Source organism: Alosa alosa, chromosome 4 (genome assembly GCF_017589495.1).
Source record: "Alosa alosa isolate M-15738 ecotype Scorff River chromosome 4, AALO_Geno_1.1, whole genome shotgun sequence".
NCBI lineage: Eukaryota > Metazoa > Chordata > Actinopteri > Clupeiformes > Clupeidae > Alosa > Alosa alosa.
The window spans coordinates 427,522-454,475 of record NC_063192.1 but is presented as its reverse complement, the minus strand read 5'-3'; the positions used below and the strand labels follow the sequence as shown (position 1 = coordinate 454,475).

The 26,954-nt window shown below is 40.5% G+C and overlaps 1 protein-coding gene across 3 annotated transcripts in view; it reads left to right on the top strand.

Annotated features, from left to right (window-relative positions):
- Positions 1–26,954, top strand: part of mib2 (MIB E3 ubiquitin protein ligase 2) — a 252,110-nt gene that overhangs the window by 30,628 nt on the left and 194,528 nt on the right. For all 3 annotated transcript variants that reach the window (XM_048240469.1, XM_048240470.1, XM_048240468.1), the window contains exons 2-3: positions 12,266–12,643; positions 21,426–21,597. In XM_048240469.1, the coding sequence (XP_048096426.1) occupies positions 12,421–12,643; positions 21,426–21,597 (395 nt within the window). In that variant the 5' untranslated portion in view covers positions 12,266–12,420. The remainder of the gene's footprint in view (positions 1–12,265; positions 12,644–21,425; positions 21,598–26,954) is intronic.

Genomic DNA, 26,954 nt, shown 5'->3' with positions numbered 1-26,954 from the left:
CGATTCGATACAAGAAAAGATACATGTTCATAAAAAATGATTCAGTACGATTCGATGCGATGCAATTTCGATGCAGTTGAAGAATGGAAAGCATTCTGAAAGAGTTTTTATCATTTGCTTAAGGTGCACATTCATATTATATTATTATCATGGTCATGTCAATTAGGCAAAAAAATGTGTGAATATGATTATCTAAACTGAGGTTTGTATAATATACTGTATTGAAATGAAAAAAGAATAGTCTACATTTCAGTCAAACACTGCAGCCAAATAAAACATAAAAATACATTTTTATAGACTTTATAGATTTTATAGAGTTATATCTGATTGTTTTCAAGGAGCTGTAGCCTATTGTTGAGGTAAGACAATACCGAAATAAAATAAAACCATGCTTAAGACAATCTTGGCCTTTTCTCAGATAGCCTACAAGAACAAAATAGGCCTAGCCTACATATCAATGAACTGGGCCTATTTTGTTCCAAGTCTGAGTGAATATGAACAACATAATAATAATTTGTGCATCGTTTTAGCAGCAAGGGCCAAATTATTCTTTAACATTAAGGAAATCCCTTCATCAAACGTAAGGCTACTCTACAGACTATCGTTGCCGTTTAGGAATGCTATAGTAAGTGTTTAATTTCGCGCTGGATTTTGAAAAACAAAAGAGTAAAAACTGTCAAAGACACTACGAGTTATCACATGCTTAAGTTGCAGTAGATGTATGGGTAATGAAGTCCTTTGACAACTTTGGGCAATGAGTGTAGCCCAAAACGAACTTCATTACCCACAAATCCGTGCCACGTGTAGTTTCAAAACCGGAAGTGGGATGTACGTGCTGCTTGGAACGTAAATGAGTCTGAGCGAGCAGAAAAGGTTGTGCACCGATTCATAACAAGTAAATCGATATAACGACCGGTTCATTTCAGTTTTTTTCCGATACGGGGCTTCACGTATCAATGTAGCCGTATCTTACACGTTAAAAACGGATACCGATACGTATCGGTTAATCTTTACACCCCTACTAGCTGGCAAGTTAGAGATGATCCTGACTGTTATCAGTGCACCAAAACAAACTTTTTTGTTAACGTTTTGCGAACCAAACCCAAGCTCATAGGCTAACAAGACATCCACATGAATTGTTAATGTTAGCCTACATTAAGCCTACGTAAACCACACAATAACAATACGGCATGTTTCTGACAGAGTGAGTACTACTTACGGAGTAGTGACTTACGGAGAGTGAGTACTACTTACGAGTTTTATTTTGAATTGTCAAAAGTAGTTAATAGCCTATACTTCATTTATCAGCATCATATGGTTAAGGTAGAGTCAGATGTCCCTTTGGTTTTTTCCCCTCAGTTACTACTAGGCTACTGGTCGTTTGTGCAACAGTTTAAAGGATTTCTTACAAGATAAGGACAAAACCTTAAATACTTAAGGGAAAATGTTAAGGAAACCTTAAGGAGAATACTTAAGGGTGTTTGTGTAACCGGTTTTATTTTAAGGGACCCTTAAATCAGATTTTAAGGAAAAAACTTAACTTGAGGTGCTTTGTGCAACCGGCCATTGGCTCTCAGTCTCCGCTCTAATTCATCCCAAAGGTGTTCTATAGGGTTGAGGTCAGGACTCAGGTGTTCTATAGCAGCGGTCCCCAACCACCGGGCCGCGGCCCAGTACCGGGCCGTGGGACATTCCTAACGGGGCCGTAGCCTACGACATGAGTTTAAAAAAAATGCATGCAAACTAAACTCAATTTAATTCGCAATAATGTCACGTTTTTACATGGCATAGGCCTATATGCAGTGGTTTGATTGCATGCATGTTTGCATTTTGCAAGGTCTATTTTCTTACGTCTGTCTGTCCCGCCTTCAACACTTTACATATTGTCTTCAGCGCTGCGCAGCCTCAGGTCAGCTCACTTCACTTGATCAGTTCTTGGCGAATGGTAGTGTCACACAAAGTTAGCTAAACTGCTAGAATGAGCAACAAAAAACAAGCATCTTTAGCAGGTCACTGGTCAGAGTGTTCGAGAGCCACTGCAGAGATTTCTTACAGAAAAAAAGTCACAGCTGCACATTTTAGTGATGAGGACTAGGTGCCAAAACTCGCTTACCTGTGTGGCATATTCGGGTTGCTTAATTACCTCAACCTGTCACTCCAGGGGAGAATGACGACTGTCTTTAAACTGGCAGATAAAGTCGCTGCATTTAAAGCCAAGCTTGATTTGTGGGGACGAATGGGGACGGGGTGTATTTGAGATGTTCCAAACAGTAGTGGGGGTTTTGGGAGAGACTGAGGCAGGGCCCTTTCTCTCGCAGCTGGTGCTTGCCGATCACCATGTTGGCGCTTTCAAATGAGTTTGAGCGTTAGGCTACTTCCCATCCTCCAAAGATCCACGGCAAACCAATGAGTGGGTCCGCAACCCATTTGTCAATATCCCGAATAGTCATAACTTGTCAGCGCAGGAGGAAGAGCAGTTGATCGAAATTGCAAATGACGGTGGTCTTAAGAGTGTGTATGAGGAAACCTCTCTGGCGGGTTTTTGGATCAAAACCAAAGCAGAATATCCCGAGATAGCCGTAAAAGCGCTGAAAACGTTGCTACCATTTCCCACCACGATCTATGCGGGCCGGGTTTTCTGCAATGACTGCAACTAAGACCAAATTGCGCAATCGACTGGACATTTCAAACACACTGAGGTTGTCACTGTCTTCCATCACCCCCCCGATGGAACCTTCTTGTTGCAGGGAAACAAGCACAGGGCTCCCACTGATTATATTCGTAATGCACGTTTAGTTCCATTTGTTCCCATATTTTGTGAAGCATGTTCACACTTGATAGATGTAGCTTCAAGTTGTTCAATTTTCATAGTTCATATTGTTCAGTTTTCACTTCTTCAAGTTCACGTTTTTCACATTTTTAAGAGTTCGTTACCTTCACTGTTAACTGGAGCTAGTTCTTTTCAAGTAATGCATGCACAACACATATGGAACATGGAACCCCCGACCCCCGGTCCGTGAAAAAAAAATGGGAATCAAACCGGTCCATGGTACATAAAAGGTTGGGGACCCCTGTTCTATAGGGTGCAGGCCAGTCAAGTTCATCCACACTATGTCAGTATGTCAGAAACTATGTCAGTTTCTTGAAACATTGCAAGCAGTCCCATTCCCAGACGTGAATGTCCGCATCCTTAGGCAGACGTGCAGACCCACCTGCTGTGGGTACCTGAGTATGTCTCCTGTGAAAACAACATCTGATGACTGCTTCACAAATATTAAACAGTTCATTCTAACTCCTTGTTTGAAACATTAGATTTAGATAGATATTTCTTACAGATAATGATTATTGCTTTGTTTTACTGAAATATTCCTTTAAGTTCACAAACAAGGTACCCCAGTGCCTTTTAAAAAAATTGCAAATTCAAATTGCTTTATGGAAGTGCTGCTACCTAGCTTGTGCACACTCCCTCACAGTGCTGAATGGTGACATGCACAACACTTGCATAAATTTGAACTACTTTCACTAAAGTGCCCTTGTGTGTTGCGCACCTTCTGTCATTAATTCTAGATGCTTTACACTGAAACCATTGGCAGTCCTATCTTGTTTAACGTCTTGAAATGTTTTTGGAGGAATAATAAAGAATGTGTGATAGGGCTTTGACTCTGAACTTCGTTATTCGAATATAATTCGATTATTTTAAAAATGAAAGATATTCGAACTAATTTTAGGGATCTCTTAATATTTGAACCTGTAGCCTATGGAGATCATTTCTATAAATGTATTTGGTTGTAAACGTTGTTTTCAATTCAGATTCCGAGGTTTTTTTCACGCCTGGTGAAGTAAAATCGCGAGCTCATTAGCAAGGCTATTATTGGTCATCTGGGCTCCTGTAGGTGACGTTAGCATCCTGGCTGGTTCGCGCTTAGTGAGCTCACACATAGACATAATAGACACTTTTATTTTAAACTTAACCTTTGATTTTATTCACCTCAGTTATCAATCAAAGCAAACAGGGAAAAGAAATGGCAACACAATCATGAAAAACACTCAAATAAATAAATGTGCAGATAAGTCTGAATGAAAAGCAGCACTGGTTGAAGCCTGGAAATATTGTAAACAAAGTAGGCTAACGTTAGTCTAATTTGCTAGTTTATCATAGTCTGGTTAGACTGTTCAGTTTCCCTACGTGTGTTTAAGTTTCAAATGAATAATTTTTCTCCTTGGGACAGGCCCGTTTAAGTCTTGGAAAATACTTTTCCATTTGCATCGGGATTGAGATGATTAGAACTTAGCAGTCAATTTAAATGCAACAGTTTTGAACAAATTTGTGCAGCGTGCTAATGATGCTAACCGGATTTAATAGCAATTTAGCCAGTCGTCTTACGCGATTATGTTTGGATTACATGTGCATGCTGAGGAGGGATGCGCCTGTTGAGAGGGAGAGAGAAAGAGTGCACGGGGCAAAGAGAGTCTGTGTTGAGGTAGGCCTACTTCTATCGCCTAAACTGGTAGTTTGACATACTACAATGCAAGATATATTTAGACTATTTATTTATGGACAACGTAAGGCAGGAGTTTTGTGTTGCATTATATTTAAACAGATAATGTCATAGTGTGATCTAGGGCTGTCAATTCTAAATTCGAATATATATTCGAATAGTTTTAAAAAACAGAAAACGAAGGTGAAAATTAATATTAGAATGTGGAAAAATATGCTCGCGGTAGCAACGGCGTGGCTATCTGCTTTGCGAGAAGGCGCGCTGCCTGAGGGGTAGGGACAGGTCACAGGAGTCGCACTCTCTGGCACAGTGTCACTGCTGAAAGTTGACTTACATGGAAGATGGCAGAAAGTGCAGAGCCCAACTCGACCGCAGCAGAGAAAGTGATTTTAACCCCCAAAAATCTAAAAAGCCATGTCTGGAAGTACTTTGGATTTTGGTCAGAAGAAGGTAAAATTTTGGAGCCGTGAGATAAAGTAGTTTGCAAGCCATACCATTCGACCACTAGCAACCCAAATGAGCATGGCATAATGTGTGGAACTTCAGCTAAACAGCCACGTCTGGACACTTATTTTGCACCGCGCGCCACAAGCTCTTTGTCTGCGACACGACAAGAGGCCATCACGCAGAAATTCATTTCATTCATTTGTAAAGTGTGCGATTTGTGAAAAAAAAAAAAAAACAGCGGGGGTTTGTAAATCCCCCTGAACGAACGATTCATAGTGCTCTTTCGGTATGATAATCACCTCTTCTAATGCTTAGGGTACGTCTACTAGCCTATAACATTAGCTGAGTCACATATTTGGCCATATGGTGTTTATCATAGGCTACATCACGAAACCAAATAGTGTAACAAAGGCGAACACTTTAACAGGGGGAATTAATTGGGCATGAATCATTGTGCTGAACAGTATTTGTCAATGAGCAGAAACACACACGACATTCAAACTATTGATAAGATGTACTGGTCTGTATCTATAGGCTAACATTGGACAAATAAATGACACTGACTCGCCATATCCTGACTCAGGAAAAAAAACATTTTCTTGCTTTGCCGCAAACTCAGCAATGAAATCATAGGCCAGTTTGCAGGTAGCCTAACGTGCGTCATTGACAAAATGCGCAACCAGATGTTCGAAGAGTTCGAATATATGTGTGTTTTTTTAGAGGGAATATTTGAACGTCATTTTTGAGCAATTTTGACAGCCCTAGTGTGATCAAAACTTTATTATGGGAGAATGTGTTTACATTGTGTTAAAAATGACTATCAAAACTATCAGTTTTGTTGGGAGAGAGTGGGCATTCTTTCTAGAAATGAACGGCTCCCCTGAATCATCTCCTTCCCTTCTGTGGGAAACAGGAAAAGCAGTACTCAGAGGAAGAATCATCTCATATTCAGTATACTAAAAAAGAAGGAAAAAGAACAGGAAGTAGAACTCAACAATAAAATTAAACAGTTAGAAGAAACCAATGCAAGCAACCCAACTGAAGAAACACAGGCAAAACTTAGGAAACATAAATTCAAACTCAATGAAATACTCAATAAACACACTCAATTTATGATTCACCGTCTAAGGCAGGAAAACTTCCACCATAGCAATAAATCAGGTAAATACTTAGCAAATCAAATCCAACGTAACAAAGAAAAATCAACAATCCCGGTCATAAAGAACTCAGCAGCTAACCAGCTCACCTGAAGAAATAAATCATGTTTTTTACCAGTTTTACAATAAACTATATTCTTCAGAAATAAACCCCAACCAGGAATTCATAGACTCTTTCCTAAACAGCATCAATTACCACAACTCAATGAGACCGAAATAAAAACCTAGAATCACCTATAACTCAACAAGAACTGTTTGATGCCCTGAAACAGATGCCCGATAATAAAGCACCAGGTCCGATGGCTTTCCTGCTGAGTTCTACAAACAATTTTGGACCATCTTAGCTCCACTTTTCATCAGAATGATTAATGAATCAAAACAGAAAGGACGTCTTCCAACTAGTTCCACCACAGCCTCAATTTCACTGCTCCTCAAGCCCAATAAGGACCCAACATTGCCATCCAGCTACCGACCAATTTCTCTCCTCAATGTGGACAATAAGATAATCGCAAAAAATGCTAGCACACAGATTAGCAGAGGTCACCCCATCCATTATCCACCCAGACCAAACAGGCTTCATTAAAGGTAGAATTTCATCCACCAACACCCGCAGACTGTTAAATATAATGTATCACTCTACACATTTTCAAGATAATACCATCATAGCAACTCTGGACGAGAAAAAGCTTTTGATAGGGTGAACTGGAATTTCCTGTTTTCCACATTAGGGAGGTTTGGCTTCGGGAGTCGCTCATTAACTGGATTAAACTTCTATATACCTCTCCTTCAGCCACAGTAATCACCAATGGACTAACATCACAAAGTTTCACTCTTCACCGGGGAACTAGACAGGGTGCCCACTCTCCCCTCACTATTTACAATCTTCATTGAACCCCTAGCAGCTGCCATCCATCAGAACCCCCTCATCAAAGGTGTCCAGACTCCATATATGCATCACAAAATCAGCCTTTATGCTGACGACATTCTTCTCTTTTCTTCAAGACCCCACAACATCAGTAGAAGAAACCATCAAACTCATTGACACATTCTCTAAAATTTCTGAATACTCAATCAATTGGAATAAATCTGCAGTTCTCCCATTACATCCCAACAGCTGGGATGTGACAGCCAACTCTTCACCTATCCCACTCTGCACTAACTATATCACTTACTTAGGGATAAAAGTCTCCCCCAGGCTGTCAGACTTATTTAGCCTAAATTATTCCCCTCTACTCACTTCAATAGATGATGACCTTCAACGCTGGAAGAACCTCCCATTATCCATCATGGGCAGAATCTCAGTAATCAAAATGACAATACTGCCCAAAATAAACTATCTATTCTCTATGATTCCAACCCAGCCCACCACCCTCTGGTTTAAGTCTCTCGATTCATTAATCACTAAATTCTACTGGAAAGATAAGACCCCAAGGATCAAACTCGCCACTCTCCAAAACCAAAAGCAATGGGAGGACTAGAGGCCCCACACTTCCAGCACTATGCCCTGGCCAACCAGCTCCACTTCATCCACAAATGGCTACACCCCACCCCTCAGACAACACCTGGTTAGACCTAGAACAAACAATCTGTAAAGAAATTAAAATCTCAGATCTCCCCTTTCTGCAGTCAGTCGGTCAAAAAAACATCCATCCTTCAAAGCCCCAACAATTTCAGCTACTCTGACAGCCTGGTGGAGATTCTACCACATCACTGATTCACCTATAGCACCATCAATTCGCACCCGATTTGGAATAACCCAGATTTCACCGTCAATAAAAAACACTTAACTTTCACACATGGATGGGAAAGGGCATCACCACCTTCAACACATTCTTCAAGACAATAATCTGGCCTCATTTTCCTGTTTGGTCCAGAAGCACGGCATCGAGAGTAAACACTTCTTACAATACCTGCAAATTAAATCATCTATCCTAGGAAAAATTAACATCCAGACAGCTAACCTTGACATTCCCCCACCAATCTCAGAGCTGCTTAATATTCCCTCTCCCAAAAAATACTCTCCCAAATTTACAAAATTATATCTCGCTCAGAAAAAACTATTGGCCTGCCATATCACAAATGGGAATCAGACTTATCAATTACTCCCGGTGCCGACTTCTGGACCAAAATGTGCAAAACATCTACCGCATGACAAAGAATAGTAATCTACAACTAATACAATACAAGGTTCTTCACAGATTCCACTTCACTGCACATAAATTGGCAAAATGGGGTTTGGCTCGATCTTTGCACTCACTGCACACAAAATAACCCAGATACATACATTCATGCGGTTTGGCATTGCACTCCAATCAACCACTTCTGGGTGAGTGTCACAAAATCTCTTCTTCCATCTTTGGCTGTCACATCCCAGCATCCCTTCCTTATGCATACTTGGTGATACATCCACAGTCAATTTAAGCAACTCCTGCAATAAAACACTGCTGGTAGCGCTGACTATCGCCAAGAAAACCATCCTCATGAACTGGAAATCTAAGAAAAAAGCTCACATCACTCATTGGAAAAACTTGTTAACAGACTATATATCATTAGAAAACCTATCAACTACAAACTTAATCAATACTCAGGATACAACCTCTCCTTGGTACCCCTTTATCACCTACTTACAGTCCTGACCCTCTTTGCCTGAGTTCCATCTCCACACGATCATAACACACTTCATCAACAGATACACATATCATCGAACACTAGGCAGGGGAGGGTAGCTGGAACTATTATTGTTATTATTATTATTATTATTATTATTATTATTAGTAATATCAATAGCATCCCCTTCTTTCCCTCCCCCTTTTATTTACATTCTCTGATAAACTTTACTAATTTCACTCTTTCTCTCTGCCTCTCCCATCGTTATTCTGACGGGGCCCCATTGGATGGCTTGGGAGACTCCTGAAAGTCGAGTCCTGGCGGGTCGCTGTGTGGTTTTGGCATTGGTTGGGTCCTGTGGGTTATCTATTGGCCCTGGGCCCCCGGTGTGCACCCTCCTTATACACTCATGCACACGCCTTGTCCTGGAAGCACACAGCACGCTTTACTCTCTTTTAATCGCACTACATGTTAGGTGACATACATAAACAAAAACTACAAAACAGGCTAGGGTAAGAGTGGAGTGCAGGTAGATGCCTCATCAGGTGTCTATCTGCATGCCTCACTTATTTTAATGCACACATTGAGGAGGCATACATCTTACACAGGGTAAGTGTGGTGTGCATGGGGAAATCCTGACAGATATTCACCATGCATGCCCACTTCTTTTAATGCTACACTCTAGATAGACCCCTCAACCTAGCCATTCACACACTGTACATATTTAGGTCAAGAGTGGCGTGTTGGGTGAAGGTCTGGGGGCGGCTGGTGTGGTTGGTCGGGTAGTGAGGGATGTGTGCATATGCTGGGGCCTGGGGCGATGGGTGGCACGCAGGTCCTCCCCTCTGTCAGCTCGCCGCCGTATAACTGCAGGGGCTGGGTGGAACTGTGGCCATTAATGGGTGCCCAGGTTGGCAATCAGTCAGGCAATCAACCAGGCAATCAGTTATTCCTATTATTATACTTATCATTAATAGAATAATTACGACTCCTCTCCTCTGAAACCCTCCCTCTCTATGTTCCAGCTTCTCTCCTCCTGGCCCAACAGCAAGCCAGCCTTATACATATGCGCACACACACACACACACACATACATCCTCACATACTCACTACCCCTCACCCCCATCCCCACCCCCATCCCAACACCACCTCATTCACACTCTTAGAGCTACCATCTGCACCCCCATCCCCCTTCTTTTCATTCCGGTCATCAATTTCATCCCTGATAATCATATCTGTAATCATCCTGGACGCAAATCATCCTTAGCCTTTCTGTTATTAATGTTATGTGTTATGTTTGTGGAAGCCAAGTCAATGTGATGTCTTGTTAAGTTACAGTATGTGTTTATGTAATGTACGTCTGTTTGTCGTATGTAGTATTCATGTGCATGTCGTAGTGTTGCATTTTCTGTAATGTCAATGATGTTTGCAAATAAAATTAAAAAAAAAATATCGGCCAACATATCGGTTATCGGCTTTTGAAATACTCAAATATCGGCATCGGTATCAACCTTCAAAATCCCATATCGGTTGGGCTCTACTACTGAGACACAACATCTAGTAACTGAGGAATATTATATTCAATTCAAGTTGACTGGGATTCAGTTCCAAACGAATTAATTTAATTTCAAAGTATGATATGGATGTTTTCTTACTGTGGTTGGAAAACAAGAAATTACTGGTTTTTAGAACTGTCACATTCATGACGTTTATGCTAAATGTTACAACGGTAGGCCTACCGCACGTTTTAATGACTGCGTCAGGTTGTAACAAAGGTAGGCCTAGGTCCTAGGCTAGCCTAGGCCTATATGTCGCTTGTGACGGGGAAATTAGCCACCGTCACGGCAGCATAGCGCTGCCTTTATTTAAAACACTGCATGTATGTCTGCTTGAATGTAAATGTTTGTTGAATGTGTCTGTGTTTTTCGGTTTACACTTATACCGTCTGTATTTATCAGTCAAACATGTCATTTATCATACCTTTCCCCGTTGCTCCCGTAGTTGTTATATATAGGCCTATAGTTAAAAACAAACACTACGGCGAGCTATGCGCTAAAACTACACACAACATCACAACTCCCTACAGTTTAAAACATTCACCATTCAATCACGTTACGTCTGTTAAAATAATCACACTATGTCATGTCTTAAATGTTCTGTTTATTTAGCTTTAGTCATTACATAGAATGTCATTATCACGTTGTTACATGTTTGTCCTACCGGTGTCCACTGTCGTGTCTTCTTCTGTTTGTAAAGGAGTGAATGCCGCGTTTACACTGTTTAAAAACATATTGTGACTTCCTGGGTTAACCGGAAGTTCACCTGTGTTGTAATTAAAATGTAATGAAATATTATTTAGCTGTTGGGTACTGTTTGGTTAGGCCAAACATTAGCAATTAAGTTTAAATGTATTAATTTATTTTAGTTAGTTAGAATGTGTTATTTTGTGCTGTTTTTAGCTTAGTTATATTTTGGCCTGTAAACACCCCTGATGCTTTTTTATTATATTGGTTTGGCCCAATTGTAAGGGAATGTTCAGGCCTATTTATCATGGGGGATTCAGTCTATTGAGAGAGGAATGGTGAAGAGACGTAAGTCTAGTGCTCAAACTGTTATTGACTGCAATTAGTCTATTGTCGACGAAATTTGGTATTGAATTATTGTTTTTGACTATCATGTCAGTTTGCTTTGTTTATTGAAAGTATTTTTTTTATTATTATTTTGTTTTTGTTAAACCTGTTCTTAATTATTTTTGCCCATCGGGCCTTAATTGGGAAAAATAAATACCCATCTTGCTACTTGAGATCTCTGAGTGCTTTAACATCCACCTCACAACGCCTCGACCACGTCTACCCTTAACATCGCTGTTAAGTTAAATTCTGAACAAACTAGAACATCTTTTTTAATTCTTTTTCAACTTTCATGGAGTAAACATGTGTGACTCCTTTCTGGCCAAATTTCACAGCTTTCACGTTTAACAGCTTTGTGTAAATCGAGTTTGAATGGAGAGAACAGAAAAGTGTTACGATTGTGCCAGTTCTCCCCTACTCTTGCATAGTAAACAAATGAAATGTTGGAACATTGCGCTCCCCAACCCAAACGCGAAAGGTCGGGTTTGCTTCATCTTTTGATGATAAGTTTTAAAGTTTTGTTTGGAAAACGGAAGGTTAGCCTACTTAATGTAACATTCTCCGAAAATCAATGTCATAAGATGGTTCATCACATTAACACATCATGACATTACACACTACGTGCACACATGTGCAGGTGATGACGGTGACGAGCTCAGATCGCGTGATCGCAGTATTGCGGTAATGCAGTTACCGTCCCAGCCCTAAATACTAAATATTCAGATTCTGTTTGAAGTGGAACAAGTTTTACTCCATAAGATTCTCACTGAAGAACTATACTAATATACACCATCAACAACAAAACTGTATTTTAATTGTCTCTACAGTGAAAGAGTGAAAGTGGTTGGTAGTGTTTTATATTGGATCAAGAGATTGCTCTAAATCTGTAATCAATAAAGTTTTTTTCTTTTCTTTCCTTGCTCAGTGTCCCCTGAATTGTATTTGGAAACTCCTCCACCATTCCTTGTTACATTCTTTGACTCAACAAGGCCCCGGAAGTGGGGCTGTGTCAGTGGCCAACGGGTGGTTAGCAGCTGGCAACCGGCTCCTCCACTTACTCAGCAGCAAAAAAAGAGCATCATGGAGGTAGGTATGAGAGTGGTGCGTGGCATTGACTGGAAGTGGGGCAACCAGGACGAAGGTGAAGGACACGTTGGAACTGTAGTGGAGATCGGTCGACAAGGGAGTACAACAACACCTGACAAGACAGTTGTTGTGCAGTGGGACAACGGGACCCGCACCAACTATCGCACAGGTTACCAAGGTTCCTTCGATCTGCTGCTTTATGACAATGCACAGATAGGTAAGAAAAACAAGCAAACATAAAGGTTCATAGTTGCTGCCTATCAGGGCAAGAGCTAACAGGCTTAGTACAAGTTTTGTCTAAGCCAGGGGTCTCAAACTCAAATGAGCTGGGGGCCAATTCTGCCAACGTCATCTGATTGGAGGGCCGGCTATTTCTGAAAATGCAATGTTCTTTTTTTCAAATACCACACAAAACTGCAAACAGAAAGTGCAAGTGTTTTTATCTAGTTTTAGACACCTGTGCTAGCAACCTTAGCTTATAAATAAAATAAATATTAATACAAATTATAAAACAAATGAAAAGCATAAAAACAGGTATGTGTGTGTTTCACACCAAATAAAAATATTTTCTTCTCATAAATTTTTTTAAACCTGGCAAACTATAGGCGTCAGGGTTAAGAAAGCAACACCATTGGATTTTTATATCAAAATTTCAAAAGGCCATGGCTTGAAAGTGGTCAGAGAGAAAGTCCTACTGTAAATGTAAAAATCTTTGAGTAAAACAAAAGTTTATGAAGGGGGTAAATTTACCCATCTAATTTGCCACTGGATGGCAAGCCCCTCAAATTATGCACCTTTCAGTAAATACTGGATGAACATATTTGAGCAGGTTTACTTTCCTTTTTTCATATTACCCACATAACAAATTAACAGGAAAACACCTAAGATGTATACCAACACCTAAGATGTATATGGTTTTTAAACCACAAGGCCTACAATAAAGTATTCTGGTCAAATCAGTTCCCATCGCGGGTAATTTGAGTACCCAGAAGTTCGCATCATATTGTGGGTGCCTTTGTAGTTTAGAGCCCTATTTCTACTAGCCCTGCTGTCTGTACCACGTCCATTATGGACACTATCATCACGATTACCACTACAACCTCCAAGCTATGTTGGGCAGAGGGTCGAAATAAGCATGGTATGCTTAGTGGACACCGTCGTATACACGCAGACGCACCTCCATTCAATAGACGATCGATCATAATCTCCAAAAGGATATTCTCCTTCAGATTTATAATAGGTGAATAGCATAGCCTACGTTCTTCCTACTTCATCACATGTAAACGTTTTTCAACATTTGGTGTAGGCCTATTTCTGCTTAATTTCTGCTTCAATTTCTGCAACACTATGGCCTGCATCGCTTCCGCGTCATTACAAATGCACGTCTTTGTGTTTCTCGCATGTAATAGGCTACAAGTATTTCCTGAAAACTTTGCGCAGCGATTTTGGGTTTGAATGAAGCTCTGGATGTCTAGCACATAGTGGAGCAGAGTAGGCTACAAATGAGATTTGTCACCGTTCTTGGAACTATCGTCTATTTTAATCAGTATCGTTGTTTGTCGCAATTAAAAAATAGTCTCAAGGGCCGGATTACATTATTATTTTGACATACGTCGCGGGCCGGAATTGGGCCGGACGTGGGCCGGATTTGGCCCGCGGGCCGGGTGTTTGAGACCCCTGGTCTAAGCAGTGTATGCATTGTGAAAAACACAGCTTTCTAATATGGGATCTTTCCATGTGAAGAACCTTTTTTTTGAAGAACAGATTTACACCAGTGCGCTCATTCTAGCCACTCACAGATTAAATTAATAACATTCATTAACTTAAAGATTTTCCAGAAGTTTCAATTATGATGTTTATACAAGTTGTTTATGGAATGTTCATTCATATTCCCATTTACGTTAGAGAGCATAGTCCCATTTATGTAATATAATTCCACTGCTTGGTTGAATTTCCCATTGTCCTGCGTTCTTTAGAACGTGTATTAACATATGTTATTTGCACACCCATAAAGTAGATCCATTTTTGTGGCCGTATCACAGTTGTATATTAATTCGCCAAACTCGAAGTGAAATTGTCTGAACTGTCACGTTGCATTCAAGCTGTAAAATACAGATGTTAAGAACATTGTTGTCTTTCAATTACGAAACTATTCTGCCATTACAAATCTCTGCTGCTCGCACAAGTATTTTCTGCAAGTATACAAATACTTTTGAGACTGTTCTGGCACTTCCTGTTGAATAGCCAATGGTGATGCTCAGGTTTGGCTAGTCAATCAGGAATCTAAGTTCACTAACCAATCACAGAGCCAGGAGTGTGTACCAACGTGGGTGGGTTGTGTTGTGCTTGCGCTGTGCACGTAAACTCCATGACGGTCTAAACTCTAAAGAGAATCTGTGATGCTGTCATGATGACAAACTTCTCTCCATTGATCTGTTAACTTAGCTCGCTCTCACATCTCAAGCATACAATAACCATCCACATCATATTGTGTTGTTTTCCAGGCGAAATTATGTCCATTTTTCTCCCAATAGCTGGCCTCATGCAATGTGGACCTTGGTATAGACTAGCAAAATAACCTAGCTATCAAAACGTAAAGCCATAGGCTAGTGACCTAAGCTTAACATACTAAGACTTCTCTGTCATGACAATCCACAGCACAATTTAAGTTTTCCGGAGCAAATAGGCCTGGTCTTAATTTTCTCTTGCAACAGCTGGCCACTCGCATAGACTAATATATACTTACCTTATAATTAACTAACTATGCTAGTTTTCGACACATACACGACATGGACATACTTTTGCCCCGGAAGAAAGCCAGTGACAAGTAGCCTATAGCCTATTATACACCGGTGATTATCTATTTTATTAGCCTACATTCACTGTGTAGCTCATGAATCTTGCTTAGAATATGGGACAGTTCACAGAAGGAAGTAGACTCATTTAAAGGTCTCATCTCATCGTTTTTTCATTAATTTTGCAGTGGTCTGTAGTATTGATGAATGCCCTGTGAGCCGGTTTTGGTGAAAAAAATGCTGTCCTCGCCTGTTTCATGCTGTTCTAGTTTGGTGGGGAAGGTGGGCGGGAGGAACGACTGGATTTAAGCCTCTAGTCATGAATATTAATGACATGCTAATGAATTCACCTCTGATTGGCTAACAGTACTGTGACGCTTCCTCCAGTGCGTCCTCATCCGATTCTGCCTGTGCTATGCTCCATATTCAACTTTACAGTGCTAAAACCTGGCTAAAACTCGAGTCAAAACTGTTGCACAAAATGTCTTCGGAGATACAACTTCATGTGTTTGATCCTAGTGTTCGAGTAGGAAGAAGAACCGCTTCCTGATTGTTTGTCGGTGAACATTGGTTTAATAGAATGGTAACAATTGCCTTTTAGCTTAAAATTTCTCCTAAAAGAGGTAAACGTTTGTGACAATCGTCATCTTGCTTTCAAGTAATAAACAGTTGGAAACGTTTTAAAATAAAGACCTATTTCTTTACACAGTCAAAAGTCTTTGCAATCTTCCTAGTAGATATTTTACTTCACAACACAGGTAAGCACCCTAAATGCAGTTCAGCCACTGACCTAGCCTGCTAATGCTATCGGAATAGCTAGATAGTTATGGTTTGAATTCCATGATACTATCATTGAAAAACCACTTGGTCATAGCCCAATATATAGATAGATCTAAATGCAAACACGCCTACCTAGCTATATTTTGCTGGAATTGTACCAGAATGCCTACAGAAGCAGAGAATGTGTGATGCAAGACTTCTCCGGTAATGAGAACTATAATAGCCTGACATTGGCAGAGGTTAGCCTACTCAAGTTGTTTTCTGTCACATATGAAAAAACGAAAAAGTACGAAAAAGTAGCCTACTATAGGAATCTTATAGTATTTTGGGACTAAATATTACAGTAATCTTATAGGAATACTATAGTATTTGGACATACTATAGGTACTATAAGACTACTATAGAAAAACTATAGCGGTTACAGGATATTATAGTTATTAGTAGTACTTCTACAGTATGTCCCAATTATTCCTATAAGATTACTATAATATTTTGCCCCAAATACTATAAGATTCCTATACTACTTTTTCGTAAGGGGATTGCTCATGTGGTTAGAAAAATGGGCAACACCAGTACCCCTGTTGTCTGTATGACCCTGTAGCCAGGATTAGAACCAGTCTGCCTTAGCATAATGTACTCCCTTCAAAATGCACTAAACATTCGACTATGGCCCTCTGTGAGACAGAAGATATGAAAGGTAAGATAAACCTTTAGCTTAAAAGGGACAAAAACTGATGAAACTTCTAAAACAAATATACAAAACAGGTCAATTTTCTATAAACAACTTTATTATATTTACATACAGCAGTGGTACTCAAAGTGTGGTCCACAAGCTATCTCAAGTGTTCCACAAGTAGATGTGGTAAAATATAATAGAGGAGTTGTTTGCAATATTGAACCAACTTGTATGTAAATCCAAACAGTTCTGCAACACTGATGTAACCTATGCCAGTTTAAATCATATGAATCCTCTGACACCATAAGCAAGGTGCAAAGACAATAAGCAAGGTGGTTCAGTAAGAAGGCCTATTGTGTAATAAACTGTTGAAGTAGGTCTACTGTTGCTAGGTGGTCCGTGAAACACTGACAAATAGTAATATTGCAGTCTATTAAAATAATGCAAACACAAAACAAGAACATCCAAACTATGCACAGAATTAACAATGTCCTCTTTTTGCCAGACGATGCAGACATCTGGCCTACAGATCCTTTGTAAGATGGTGCTGGGATTATTTAGGGAAAAGTTTGTCTGAGTTGGTCGGAGTTGTTGTTTCGGCTTGTATTGTCCTGGGGATCCGAAGGGACAACACACACAAAACACATTCGTTGGCTGTGATGATTTTATTACATTGCTCTTTAATTGCGCTGGGCCATAGGTGGAGCCATCAGGTGTTATTGTGGAGATGTCGCTTTCATCCTCCTCCTCCTCTTGATCAACCCGAGGTCTTCTAGCTGGCCTTGGATGAACAGGCTTGATGGCAGTAGAGGTAGCAGGCCCCCATGCCCATGGTGTATCCGAAGTGCTTGTATCAATACTCATACTTTTCATGAAGTATTCTGTTTGGGTACCTAAAGTAAATAAATGTGTATTACTGTCAAGTTACAAGATACTAATAGTACACAGGACATTCACTATCTCACAAAACTGTACTGGCACAATGGAAACAAAAATATTTTAGTGACTGTGGTAAGGTGTATGATGTACTAAGTAGCATACCCACAAGAAGACATTCGGTAATATCAATTCTATCTGTTATGCAATTCATGGGTTTCATCAGGTCCATTTACACAGGTGTATTAATCAAGCACCATGCAGTCTGCATTCATAATCGAGGTGCTTGATTTTATACACCTGTGGAAAGTGACCTGAAGAAACCCATGAATTGACTTTCCAAAACATTGACGAGCACATAAGAACCTGTATTAGCCTACTAGAAAAAGACTTCTAGAAACTAACTAGCACAACAATAAAAGTTAGATCACAAACCTTTGCTTCTAACGTGATGACCTAATGTAGGCTAGAAAGCTGTGTAGCCTGACATGAGGATGTGCTCTGGAAGACATACAAAACACTAAGTAAACAGCAAGTAATCAAACAAAACATAATTGTATGTCAATGTAATAATGGCAAGAAGACATAAATTAGACTGAAGTGTAAATACCTGAGCTCTAGTGATAGCAACTTAGCCTAATAGTGCAGGGGTATTGTGTTTTGGATTTTCCCTGTTTAGACTAGAACAATACCCGTACTTAGTTGAGCATAAAATATTGTTGCTAATATTATTATTTGTGGTTTAACGCTTAGGTTAGAAGATTATAGGTTCAACAAGCTAAATCTCTGGGTAGTGTGGTCAGTTTCTTATGAGTGTAGCTACACCAGGCACGTAACTGAAGCATTCCGTTCGCGTTATGTACTGCAACAATTAGCTTCCAATAGGCCTAATCAATGGAAGTAGCTACACCTGGCGTGTTAGTGGCCTGTAGGCTACGTTCGGGAAAATAGACCATTCCTCTAATGGATTTTACCAGAGCCCTTCCTATTAGGCATTCTCTGATTTTACACGTCGCGAACAGAACACTTCAGTTACGTGCCTGGTGTAGCTTCCTGTAATATAGGCTAGCCTAAGCCTAGCTTGTACCCTTTTCATGCATGCTAACGTGAAGAATATGAACATGCTATTTTGTAACAGACGTTAGGTGGAAAAGTTTGTTTGTACTTACAGCCTGTGAGCTGGTGGTCGATCGTCATGACGGTACAGAACCAGGTTTTCAGAGCATCGATGCAAAACCACTTTCTAAGGCAGTGAGTGTTGTCGAAATGATTGGAACACAGAACTAATGTTGCACTACTTCGGTGGTGGTGTTCCAACGATAAATCCAAACCATTTCTTCCTCAACTCATGTTTCTAAGGCAAGACATGCAACATTGATGTGTTATTGCCAGAAATAAAACAGACACGATTTTTTTTCTGCCATGTTGGCAACTTGCTGTTAGCTCCTACTAGCTGCAGAGAGACAATCCCCTAGCTGCAAAATCTTCCAGTCTTCCTGTAGGCGGTCACAAGCCAAGGTGGGCGAGGCCATGAATAGTCAGTTTCCCTTCGGCGTAATTGGGAAGGGCTCTTTCTGATTCGCTTGTTTTTCCGTGTATTTTCTTTAATTGGCTAATGCGGGCAATGGGGATAGAAGATCATTTTTACGTGCAGCATGCATATGCAACTTGGAGTGAGCTATAGTATTTCGAAAGTAACAAGTATTAAACGGTTTGTCAGTGAATGTGACCTTTTAATTAACGTCATTTTCAGATAGATCACAAGACAAGCAAATTCCATGTATCGGTGTTGAATTAATCCCATGTAAGCTATATCGTTTTGCCAGCGTGTCTCCCGTGTGCACCATTGTGAGCATAACATCCTCGTTCTTCTGACAGTCGATCCTCTTCAACCCACGTGGGGTGGGGTGTGCTACCTCCTGACTCTGATTGGTTAGTGAACTTAGATTGGCTACCCAAACCTGAGCATCGCCATTGGCTATTCAACAGGAAGTGCCAGAACAGTCTCAAAAGTATCCGTATACTTGCAGAAAATACTTGTGCGAGTGGCAGAGATTCGTAATGGCAGAATAGCTTTGTAATTCAAAGACAAGCAACTGTGGAAGGTTTAGTAACTGTGGAATATATTTGTAAGTGAAGGACATATGAGTCATTTTTTGTTAAATCACAAATTAGTTTTACAGTTACAAATCTTGATGCACACACTATACATATTAGACACATCTCATCCCTAAGGTGGTACGTAGAATATTGATTTGTAATTGTAGAATATGTTTGTAATGGTAAAATATTTTTAACTGTAGGATGATTTGTAGCTGTAAAACCGATCCGTACCTGTAGAATAAATTTGTAAGTGTAGGGCATATTTGTAATTTTGACAATTACAGTTACATTTTTACAGTTACAAATTATTTCTACAGTTTCAAAACGTGATACACACATACAAAACTTTTGAGTCTAATATTCTTCCATAGATATCAGCCTTCGGTTAGTGAATTAGCTTTAGTTTGTCTGCCAGAACAGATTAAAATTACTTATTACACTTTACTTACTTACTTTACTTCCTTATTGCACAATACATAGTAGGGCTGCACGATATTAAGACAACATGCGATATGCGATAACATTATTGAGTACTGCGATAACGATATAACTTGCGATATTTAAATATTTAATATTCTCCATTCTACTTGCTGCTAACATAGACTGTAGGGTTGAGGGGGGAGGGTGTACATGTATAATTACAGAAATAAATGTATTATTTTCTACATAAACAATATAACATATTATGTAGCCTAGGCTATATATGACTTGATGAAAGTGGACATCTAAGAGACCTACTGACTAGGCTATCGAAGTTGTGTGGACGATCTGCTCCAAGAAAATCCTCGTAAAAGACAGATAGACAGCCAATCTGAACACTTGTGCACCAACCAGCGGAATATTCCACATTGCCAGCCTTCGCTGGGCCTAGCAAAAAAGCTACTTAAGCTATATCGCGGCAGTCACTCATCTAAAATCTTAAGTAGCCCAGTCTGTAACCTCATACGCTGCGCATCCCACGTTATTAGGCTACCGGCATGCCGACTAAGAGAGCAGCGGAAAGTGAAAGTAAGGGGCTGCGATTGGACAGTCCAGGACCTCTCTGCTGCTGTCTTGGGCTTCAAATCATGAAATACAAGCCTTACAGTGAAAGACAGATATCTTCTGATCCTATAACAATATTGAAAAAAATTGTTTATATTAACATGGTGGCATGGATGCATTTGAATGCATTTGGCGCTGTGTTTGTAACACGTCATCCTTCATAAAACCAAAATATTTCCATATGACAGACGTGCTTTTCCTTTGAGTCACCAATTCCTCTTTACCCACATGTAGCCTACCTCGTTCGACTCACTATCTTCAGCCATCACGACTTAGCTCCCGCCTCAACACCTAAAACACCACACACCTAAACTGGTAGGGGACAGGCTTCTAGGGCTGCATGACGGCATCGGTTTGGTAAAATATGTTGACATTCAGACTGTGAATACACCATAGACTGTATGGAATGCGCATGGCACAGAAAATGTATCAAAATGTGTCGGAAATTAAGTAATCTTTGCGGTATGTCCATCGCATGTGTTGATATCGCGATAACGATAGATTTTAGATATATCGTGCAGCCCTAATACATAGAAACAATGTTAAATTCACTAGTAGATGAGTATTCCAAAAAATGGGAATACTCATCAAAATGCTCCAGGCACATTAAATGTAGTGATTTTAAAAATATTCCTTAAATCATGTAGAGGACAACATGATTATTTAATCATGTTAATCATGTTATTAATAAGACTATTTTTTTCTAATGTTTGTCTTCAATCCAGGGGTACGACATTCCAACATCATCTGTGACGGCTGCAAGAAACATGGGATTATGGGTATGCGATGGAAGTGCAAAGTATGCTACGACTATGACTTGTGCACACAATGCTATATGAACAGCAAACACGACCTTGCCCACCCCTTTGAGCGATATGAGACTGCACACTCTCAACCGTAAGTACATAACCTCTGTGGTCTAGCCTTGGTTTGTATGGAGTTTTGTTTCACTTTTATGGACTAACCGCTGAGTTGGAAGCCTGGGCTTTTAGCTCAGTGGTTAGAGCATTTGACTCCAATGCCGGTGAGTGTTGATAATAATAATAATAATAATAATAATCTTTATTTATATAGCACTTTTCAAAACAAAGTTACAAAGTGCTGTACAATATCAATATAAATGAAAATGCAAATAAGAACATTGTCATTGACACAGACTAACAAAGACAATAGATGCCGGATGGAGCGGCGTAGTCGCCAGCGTATCCGTGACACCAAGACATACAACAAACAAATATATAAATAAAAATTAAAAATAAAATTAGTCCAATTTCCAACCGGCTGAAAATGTCCAAGGGCAAAGATGACCCGCGTGAAAACTGCGCACAGCTGTGTCTTCACAATGCAACACCAACAAAGTTCTTTATAACGGACCAACCCAGAGAATTCACTGGCAGTCTGGAGAGAACTGGAAGGACGCAGTACGAATTTGTGATGGGCGACCGTGCTGATTATCAGCTCGGTGGTCCTAGACAGTGACCGTTTGTTGTTTGTTGTTTCATGGTTGATGCTGTCATCAGTTTCTTAGCACTCAATCCAGACTCCAGGCACCGGTAGATGCTAGCATGGCAGCTCGCATGTCAGCCGCAGCTCGGTGGTCGTGGCAGCAACAGATCTCTTGCAGATTGACGTTAGGCAGTAGGCACCCTTGCTGAGCAATCCCTCCGTCCAGACATTGGATGTGCAGCGTCACGGATGGATGAGGGACTTCAGAGACATAAGGCAGGCTAGCCAAGGCGCTCATCAGCCCAATGGAAGCTGGTTAACGTTAACTTGACGTTGATGGTGTCAGCCGAGTTTGTTCATCAGAAAAAAAGGACTAAGAATAACACAAAAACGATCGAAAATAATATAAATAAAGAGTGATTACATTTAACTAGAAAAATAAAAAAAATTAACAGAACATTACATAAAATTCCGAACATTACATAAATACAAACAAAAACATGATGCCAGATGGAGCGGCGTGTCTCGCCAGCGTCCCCGTAATCTAGCAACTGGGTTGAGGTGGCGGGTTCGAGGGCCATGAGCGGTGGACGAATTACGACCTCTGTTACAGTGGTGCCGTAGACCCAGATCATGGGGGTGAGGATTTAGGGAGGTGAGTGTAACGGAGGCTAACTGAGCTAGCATGGTAGTTGCATGTGTAAATCCTTACACCCCTAACCTTAAGAACGCTTCTAACCGCTGAGTTGGAAGCCTGGGCTTTTAGCTCAGTGGTTAGAATGTTCGACTCCCATGCCGGAAAAATGAAACTCCAGCACAAAAAAACTTGCAGTTGAGCAAACAGGAATCTATGTTTGTAATGTCTTTGCTTGTTTGCTAATATCAATATGAATGTGCAACAGCCCCCTTTCTTTCAATTTCACTGTACGTGCTCACATAAACCACTCCTCCGCTCGCTCAGGAGATCTCTGTCGCGCTCGCTCAACTTCATCTGTGTGCTCAATCAAAACTGTCGACAGCGTTACGTTTGTTCTACAATTGTCAACCAATCAGAAAATTCAGGGGAGATTAAAAGCTCATTGGCTGCTGAAGTCCAATTCTCATTGGCTGCTGAAGTTCCGATGTCCGCGGAATTGGTGAAATAGCGAACAAGCAGTCGCAGCATTAGGCAATACATTTGTGACTTCATGGTGGTGTGCCTTGACCTTTTCTTATAGTTTTCTGTTGAGACATTTTCTCATAGTGTAACGTTACCGCGAAATACGTTTGGCAAATAGCCGACTGTAGTTCCACATTAGCTTTTGAGTAAGAGCAGCGGCACAACCTAGAACAGTTCCACTGTAACGTTAATGTTAAAGCTACTGCTAAATAGGAGAGCCCTACAAACAGTCTGCAGCAAGTTTGCTGATATCAGATTAAACTATTAAATGATTTGGACACATCTTGTAGACCTGTGGCAGTGTCATATGTGCCTGCAAGTCATGAACATATAGTCCAGTTGGGTAGTGCACATACCGTTACCGAGGTGATAAAAGCACCAAATTTTACAGGAAGCTTCTTTAGGACCCCTTGAATGATTTCAGCCTAGGAGCCCAGCTAAAATATTGAAATTTAGTGTCAAATCACTTAAAAAAAAACAATATTCATGAAAAACGTTTTTTCCTCTCAAGTAAAACTTTCAGGGTAATGGCCTTTTAAGACCACTGAATAAGCTTCCTTTTGTTAATTTGTGCTCAGGACAGTAGATCTTCCAAATTATAAGTGTTAAAATAGAGTTCCAAGACACCTTATACCAGGGGTTGGCAACCTTTTTTGCCTGGAGAGCCACTTTTACCAAATTTATTTTTTTTTAATCTCAGAAGAGCCACATAAAGACGGTTACAAGAAAAGTTTGGATATTTAACGTACAGTTACTTTCATTCAACACTTTCTACACTTTCTTTTAAAAGTAGGCCTAATGTGCAAGTAACGAAATGTAAAGTGGAATGACAGAAGTATAGGCCTTAGGCCTTACCTATGGCCTTGGAGTCTGGCTGGCTCATATTCAGTGAGGTGAAGTTTCATGCAAGAATTGAGGCTGTCGCCATTTGCACGAAATTGCCCTTAAACGTGAGCGCAGGTTTGTCTTTATATTTTTCATATGTGAGAAAGATTTCTCACATGCAAGTGGAACCGAACAGGGTTAACACAGCAATACTAACTCGTTGCAGTGTGTGATATATAACGGGCAGTTCATTTCGCGTTTTCAGAATCAGTCTTCTTCGGATGGAAACTTTCCCATTTCAGGCCGCTTGTGTTCGCGCTCGCAAGCTGTGGTCGCTGACATTTCCTTATCTAGCCTACAGCAAGCGCACACATCAACAATAACAATTAAAGTGTTCTTGTTGACTGAAATGGAGGGAATCTGTGATTTTGTTTGATATTGACATGGCAATGTGAATGTAACTTATTGTGCAGGCTACGGTTACGAAGTCAAGTTAGGTGGAAAGTTATATAGGCTAAATTACTCAGATAGACACAATAGTACATTTTGAAAATGAACGAACTAAAATAAAATACATTTTAATTAAATAGACTAGGCCTACTCAATAATTATTTTCAAAAGCTGAGCCGCATCAGAGGGATCAAAGAGCCGCATGCGGCTCCGGAGCCGCGGGTTGCCGACCCCTGCCTTATACCTTAAAAAACCTCAAAAAGCCCTGTATAATATAGGTGGAATTATTAAAAAGCAGCAAAGATCTTGGTTTCCTCTTTTACTTTTCAATTCAACTAAGTAATTCATATAGCTATCTACTGTGTTCACAGTTTGGTCATTAGTTTTATGTTAGGCTGCATCACATTAAATCCTATTTGTGTGCGACAGATAGATGTACTTTCAGTTATTTTGGTTTCCTATTTACTATTGTAGACATGTTGCAGGTCAGAATGGCTTGATTCATTTGTTGTTTTATACATAACATTTGTTTCTGAGACTTCGATATGGAGCTGAACTGGGCTCTATGTATTATTTGCCAGAAAGACACCTCTGAACCCCTGAGATGTCCCTTGCAGACACCTGGGACAAGTGGTGATAAATCCTTTCCGCAGCGGTTCCATGTTAGTGGAATGAGTGCCAGTGCTCTCCATAGTTTTGGGTCTTTCAAGAGGGGTCTAAAGTCATATCTGTTCAACATGCACTTAGTTCATTAAGCGCTTCTTATGCGTTATGGTTTATATTGTATTTTTGTATTTTCATTAGGCTGTTAATTGATGTTGTTTTTATTGATATTCTCTTTAATGTAGTCAGACCATATTGTTACTGTTATTATATTATTGATTGAATGGACATTATTGTTAATTATTGCTATTTTCCTTCATTTTCAACGTTTAATTCATTAGGCTATTGTCAACCTGTATGCATTTTGCGTATCGGGCATGCGTTTTCACATCAAAATACGCTAGTACGATTTGTTAATGTGGAAAATCGATTAGCCTACATGTAGGAGTGAGAAAGAGAGAGAAAGTGACGAGACCTAGTGAGAGAAAATGCTACACAGACTCACGTAAGAGAGAGAAAACTTTTTTCCCCACTGGGAAATGCTGGGAAATTGCACATTTAACGCTGAAATGTAAAAAAAAAAAAAATCTTTGTTTGGGATCCCCCCCAGAACGCCCCCCTATTATCAAAAAATAGTAATGAAGGCCTAACCGCTGAACGCACGGTCCGCCACTGGTAGATAGTAGTATACAGTTGATTTACAGAAGGTGGTTTAGAGTAATATGAATGAAATATAAAAATGTGCAGTTTATTAGCAGCAATTGGTTGGTTGTCACCGGGATGCAGAGCTAGAGTTCAGTAGGGTGACAGCCGCAGGAAAGAAGCTTCCTCTGAACCTGCTGGTTTGGGTGCGGGTTCGAGACCTGTACCACCTCCCGGAGGGGAGTAAGGTTAACAGTCTGTGGTTGGGGTGAGAACAGTCTTTGATGATGCTGCTGCGCCTTACACAAGCATTGCTTGCCCTGGATGGCCTCGATGGAGGGGAGTGACGAACTGGTGATGCGTTGGGTAGTTTTCACCACCCTCTGCAGTGCTTTTCGGTCGTAGGCAGAGCGGTTGCCATACCAAACTGTGACACAGTTGGTGAGGATGTTCTTGATGGTGCAGCGGTAGAAGTTCACCAGAATCTATGGAGACAGGTGGACCTTCTTTAGATGCTGGTGAGCCTTCGTGATCAGGGTAGAGGTGTTGAGGGTCCAAGAGAGGTCCTCAGAGATGTGGACACCTAGAAACTTGAACACTCCACCTCAGTCCCTTTGAGAATAGGGGTGTCTGTGCCAGCTTTAGACTTCCTGAAGTCCACAAGGAGCTCTTTGGTCTTTTTGGTGTTCAGAGCCAGGTTGTTGTCAGTGCACCACGATGTAAGGTGCTGGACCTCCTCCCTGTAGACCATTTCATCGTTGTTGCTGATGAGACAAATCACCGTAGTGTCGTCTGCAAACTTGACGATGGTGTTAGAGCTATGTACAGGTGTACAGTCGTAGGTGAAGAAGGAGTAGAGGAGAGGGCTCACCACACATCCCTGTAGTACACCAGTGTTCAGGGTGATGGTTGAGGAGGTGTGGTTGGTTTGTGTTGGTCAGGAGGTCCAGAATCCAGTTACAGAGGGAGGAATTGATCTCTCTGAGTTTGGTGATCAGTTAATGTGGTAATCTTCTGACCTCAAACACACACACACACACACACACACACACACAGCCTATATATCTAGATAGATATAAGTTAATAAATAGGTATGTAGGTACACTCGGCCAAATTGCCAAGTCTGTAG